At 53.2% G+C, this 5,663-nt stretch overlaps 1 protein-coding gene across 1 annotated transcript; it reads right to left on the bottom strand.

The window, feature by feature from the left end:
• Positions 1-2,601: 2,601 nt before the first annotated feature.
• Positions 2,602-5,570, bottom strand: LOC132217210 (zinc finger and SCAN domain-containing protein 4-like). Its single transcript, XM_059667288.1, has 3 exons — positions 5,190-5,570; positions 4,053-4,218; positions 2,602-3,287 (listed from the first exon to the last, which is right to left on the bottom strand). Exons 1-3 carry the CDS (start codon positions 5,568-5,570, stop codon positions 2,602-2,604), a joined length of 1,233 nt encoding a protein of 410 aa, XP_059523271.1.
• Positions 5,571-5,663: the final 93 nt, after the last annotated feature.

Genomic DNA, 5,663 nt, shown 5'->3' with positions numbered 1-5,663 from the left:
GTGGTGGCCATCCTCTGACGTGAGGGTGTGAGGGTCAGTTTGCATATTATTGCTTTATTATATAAGATATGCACATCCCATGGACATAGACAGTAATGTGTTGAGGGCCCAGAGGCGGTGGGGGCAGCGTAGAGGGAAGCAAAGGGGATGGGAGGTGGGAAGGGGAGACATCTGTACTAGAGCCAACAATTAACAAGAATAGTGTGACCAGCCCTAACCGGTTTGGCTCAGTGGATAGAGCGTCGGCCTGCGGACTCAAGGGTCCCAGGTTTGATTCCAGTCAAGGGCATGTGCCTTGGTTGCGGGCACATCCCCAGTAGGGGGTGTGCAGGAGGCAGCTGATCAATGTTTCTCTCTCATGGATGTTTGTTTCTGACTCTCTATCCCTCTCCCTTCCTCTCTGTAAAAAATTAATAAAATATTTAAAAAAAAAATAGTGTGACCAGGCTGCATGGCTCGGTGGAGGACCCATGAACCAAGAGATGGCTGGTTAGATTTCCGGTCAGAGCACATGCCCAGGTTGGGGACTAGATCCCAGTAGGGGGCATGCAGGAGGCAGCTAATCAATGATTCTCTCTCACCATTGATGTTTCTCACTCTCTCCCCTCTCTCTCTAAAAAATCAATGAAAACATTTAAAATAAAAGAATAGTGTTAAGATTGAATTGACTCAACACCAAAGTGAGTGTGGGCCATCACATTTCCTCCCAACCCTTGTAAGCAAAACCATGCCTTGGTCTGTCTTTATACAGGGTGTCAGAGGCATAACTGATTTCGCAAAACAGGAAGCAGACTGGAGGGGGTCTGCCTCAGGTTGGCCTGTAGTATTTGAGTTCTTTTTTTTTTTTATTTTATTGATTTTTTTACAGAGAGGAAGAGAGAGAGATAGAGAGTTAGAAACATCAATGAGAGAGAAACATCGATCAGCTGCCTCCTGCACATCCCCCACTGGGGATGTGCCCGCAACCCAGGTACATGCCCTTGACCGGAATCGAACCCGGGACCCTTCAGTCCACAGGCCGACGCTCTATCCACTGAGCCACACCGGTTTTGGCGTATTTGAGTTCTTGACATCATGCAGAAACATTTTCACAACACGAGTTCAGAGCATTTTGAAAGTATGTTTATTGAAGCTGCAGATTTAAAAACATTGTGGCCCTAGCCAGTTTGGTTCAATGGATAGAGCTTCAGCCTGTGGACTCAAAGGTCCTGGGTTCATTTTCCATCAGTGGCACATTAAACATAATAAATGGCCCCAGCTGGTTTGGCTCAGTGGATAGAGCGTCGGCCTGTGAACTGAAAGGTCCCCGGTTTGATTCCGGTCAAGGGCACATGCCTAGGTTGTGGGCTCAGTCCCCAGTGGGGGACTTGCAGGAGGCAGGGGATCCATGATTCTCTCTCATCATCGATGTTTCTATCTCTCTCTCCCTCTTCCTTCTGCTCCGAAATCAATAAAAAAAATATTTTAAAAAAATAATAAATGAGCCCTAGCTGGTTTGGCTCAATGGATAGAGTGCCAGCCTGCAGACTGAAGGTTCTCAGGTTCAATTCCGGCCAAGGGCACGTGCCTGGGTTGCAGGCTTGATCCCCAGTAAGGGGTATGCCGGAGGCAGCCAATCAATGGTTCTCTCTCATCACTGATGTTTCTCTCTCTCGCTCCCTCTTCCTTCCTCTCTCAAATCAATAAAATATATTTAAAAAACGAAAATAATAAATAAATCCTATATAATAAAAGCCTAATGTGCAAATCCAACTAAACAGCAGCATGACCAGTCGCTAAGACGTGCACTGACCACCAGGGGGCAGACACTCAATGCATGAGCTGCCCTCAGCCTGCAGGCCCCAGGCCAGCCTAGGTGGGTGCAGTTGGGGGGGCAGCGATGAATCACCCAACAGATTGGCCCTGATCACCAGCCAGGCCTAGGGACCCTACCTGTGTATGAATTTCATGCACCAGGCCTCTAATAAATAAGTAAAAGAAGGATGTGGACAGAGGATGGGGTCACAGGTAGGGTTTGTGTCCTGGGGTTGGGCCTTGGTGTAGTCCCACTTTGAGCCGGGCCAGCAGGGCCACGGGTGAGCCAGAGGCAGTTGGGGGCTGGGAAGTGAAGGATTAAAGAAGATAGGCAGCACCACAGCCTGCAAACCGAGTCTTTATTTTACAGCCAGAGTCCACGAGGCAAAGTAAGGGTGTGGCCAAGATGTTTACAATCTTCTCCTGGGTTTTGAATCTACTCAGTTACATGCACCTGCTCAAGCTTTGTTTACTTGCTGCACCTCCCGCAGCCCATATCCCTAGCCACCTGGGAGCCGGGTTCCACACCACCTCAGACGCATCTCTGGATTTTAAGAAATAAACAATACACTTTTATTTATTCAACAACTTTATTGGTTATGGGAAACGTGTCAGCCACTGTCTCGGGCACATTCCCCGGGGGCTGTGGGCCTCATCCCCGGTGGGGGGCCATGCAGGAGGCAGGTGATCAATGACTCTTTCTCGTCATTGATGTTTCTCTCTCTCCCTCTCCCTTCCTCCCTGAAATCAATAAAAATATAAAATAATATAAATAAAATAAAATAAATAAATCTATCTACACACACGTTACAGGGAGACAGCTGCGCGCATGGAGTGCCTGGATGTGGAGTCCCTGGGCATGGCGTCCCGGGGTGTGGCGTCCCGGGGTGCGGAGCCCCGGGGTGCGGAGTCCCGGGGTGCGGAGGCCCCAGATTCCGACGCCTTCCTCTGGTGCATCCGCAGGTGGCGGTGGTAGGTGGAGGCCTGGCGGTAGGTCCTCGCGCACTGGGCGCACGCGTAGGGCTTGGCGCCCGTGTGGATGCGCTCGTGCGCCCGCAGGTTGGTCGGGTGGCTGAAGGCGCGGTGGCAGCGGCCGCAGCGGAAGGGCCTCTCCGCCGCGTGGATGCGCTCGTGCACGCGCAGGTCCGAGGCCTGGAAGAAGCGCTTGGCGCACGTGGCGCAGGCGAAGGGCCGCTCGTTGTCGTGCCGCCTCTGGTGCAGCTGGAACCGACAGAGGAACTCGAAGACCCGGGGGCACCGGGCGCACCGGTAGAGCTTCCGGGCGCCCCCCGCCTCCCGGGGCGCCTCCTCTCGGGGGGGCTCTTCCTGGGCGGTGGGGGCGCCCGGACTTGCTGAACCGGAGCGGCGTGGACTCTCCCCGGACACCGCGCGCTCTGCGGGGACCCGAGGGCTCTCTTCCTCCAGGAGGAGCGTAAAGGGGGGGTGGTCCTCTGGACTGGAAAGACGGTCTCCATCGTCCTCTGCATCTTCATCTGTGAAATAAAGGGTGTCCGTGAGGCCGCGCCCAAGCCCTAGTGAGTGTGGCGCAGTGGATAGAGCGTCAGGCTGGGCACGCAAAGGTCCCGGGTTTGATTCCCCAGGACCCGGGTTGTGGGAGATTTTTTTGGTCATCATAGATGTTTCAATCTTTCTCGCCTTCTCTCTTCCTTTCTGAAATCTACAAAACTATTTTTAAAAAAAAAAGAAAGAGGGAAGAAAGGAAGAAAGAAAGAAAGAAAGAAAGAAAGAAAGAAAGAAAGAAAGAAAGAAAGAAAGAAAGAAAGAAAGAAAGAAAGAAAGAAAGAAAGAAAGAAAGAAAAGGAGAAAGGAAGGAAGAAAGAGAAGGAAGGAAGGAAGGAAGGAAGGAAGGAAGGAAGGAAGGAAGGAAGGAAGGAAGGAAGGAAGGAAGGAAGGAGAGAGAAAGAGAGAAAGAGAGAAAGAAAGAAGGAAGATCCACTTTAAAAGAAAAACAGCCCTCGCCGGTTTGGCTCAGTGGATAGGGCATCAGCCTGCGGACGGAAGGGTCCCGGGTTCGATTCCAGTCAAGGGCATGGACCTTGGTTGCGGGCACATCCCCAGTGGGGAGTGTGCAGGAGGCAGCTGATTGATGTTTCTAACTCTCTATCCCTCTTCCCTTCCTCTCTGTACACAGTCAATAAAAATATATTTAAGTCGATCAATCAATCAATCACAGAAACTGTACCCAAGACAGAGTCCACACAGAACAGCCCTCCGGTCCCTGGGCCCCCCTCGCTCACCTGGTGCTGCTGGTCGGGGTGTCTCTGGGGACGTCGGCGAGGGTGTCCCCGGGGTGAGGGCCGTGGGGGCTGCTGCTGAACGCTGCTCCTGGAGGATGGCCAGGACCTCTCCTAAGGGCATGTTCTCTGAGAACAGGGCTTCCCGCCCCTCCAGGCTGACGTGTATCTGTGAACACAGCCTGGTCACTGTCGGTGCCGCATCCCCACGGCCATGGAACCCTTGGTGGGAACCCTCCCCCTCCAGCGTTCCCACAGTCCCTCGCTGTCCTGCCCCCGTGCCCACTGTCCTGCCCTATCTCTGTGCCCTTGCAATTCCTGGTTGGCGCCTTCCCTCGGGGAGAACAAGGATTCATATGAGGAAGCAGCTCTCCTTCCGTCACTCCTCATCCTGCAGGTTTCTGCTCAATCCTGAATGGCTTTCTTATTTTTATTTTTTTAACCCTCACCCGAAGATATTATTCCATTGATTTGTAGAGAGACGGGAAGCCCAACCCGGCCTGGCTCAGTGGTTGAGCATCGACTTTGGAAACCAGTTCGATTCCCAGTCAGGGCACAGGCCCAGGTTGCAGGCTCCATCCCCAGTGTGGGGCGTGCAAGAGGCAGCTGATCAATGATGCTCTCTCATCACGGATGTTTCTCTCTCTCTCTCTCTCTCTCTCTCTCTCTCTCTCTCTCTCTCTCTCTCTCTCTCTCTCCCTCTCCCTTCCTCTCTGAAATTAATAAACATCCTATATCCTATATAATAAAAGGCAAATATGCAAATTGACCAAATGGTGGAAAGACCAGTCATTATGATGTGCACTGACCACCAGGGGGCACCGCTCAGCCAGAAGCCAGGCTCAGGCCTCTGCAGCCGCTCTAAGGACGTCCATGGGGAGCAAGCCTAAGCTGGCATTCGGGGATCCCCCGAGGGCTTCCGAACTGGGAGTGGGTGCAGGCTGGGCTGAGGGACCCTCCTTCAGTGCAGGAATTTCGTGCGCTGGGCCTCTAGTATCTATGTTTAAAAGCATCCCCTTGATGAGGAATAAGAACTGAGCTGACAGTAGCTCCCTGTCTACTTCTGGGACCCCCCAACAGCATGTACAATTCCTTTTTCCGCTCCGTCCCTCACCCCAGGGGTCGGAACCGGCCACTCACCATGCTCGGGGGCCTCAGGACCTCTCCCCGCAGGTGCTCCATGAACGCCGCCATGTCCCTGCCGCTCGACTCCCACTTCTCCTGCCATGCGGCCCTCTCGCTCCTGGGCCTGTTGAGCAGGAACTGCTCCACTGACAGTTGGGAAATCATCTCCTGCTTACTCTGGGTGTCTGGCCGCAGCCACGAGCAGAAAGACCAAATGATGCCCTGCAGCTCCGCCACGCCATGCAGGTGGCTGCCATGGTGCAACGAGATGAGCCCAGGGAGGGAGGCGCCCTCCTCCACCTCCGCCCCCTCCTGGCTGACCGGTCCTCCGCGAAATCTGAGCCTGAAATTTCCTGCCCGGGGACCGTTCCTGGCTGGTTCGTCTCGAGATGCCATTCTGAGACACAAACAGAAAAGTTGAGAGCCAGATAAATCCATGCGTGAGTTCTACCAGACGCTGAAGACATCGAGAATTCTGAGTTTACACAA

This window comes from Myotis daubentonii, chromosome 15, assembly GCF_963259705.1.
Source record: "Myotis daubentonii chromosome 15, mMyoDau2.1, whole genome shotgun sequence".
NCBI classification, from domain to species: Eukaryota; Metazoa; Chordata; class Mammalia; order Chiroptera; family Vespertilionidae; genus Myotis; species Myotis daubentonii.
The sequence above is the reverse complement of the archived record's forward strand: the minus strand, read 5'-3'. Positions and strand labels throughout refer to the sequence as shown.

Excerpts from the sequence above, each read along its gene's own strand:
- LOC132217210 (XM_059667288.1), bottom strand. The coding sequence starts at position 5,570 with ATGGCATCTCGAGACGAACCAGCCAGGAACGGTCCCCGGGCAGGAAAT. Across the intron at positions 4,219-5,189 it reads TCCTGAGGCCCCCGAGCATG|ATACACGTCAGCCTGGAGGG; the intron begins GTGAGTGGCCGG and ends CTGTGTTCACAG. Across the intron at positions 3,288-4,052 it reads ACCCCGACCAGCAGCACCAG|ATGAAGATGCAGAGGACGAT; the intron begins GTGAGCGAGGGG and ends TTTATTTCACAG.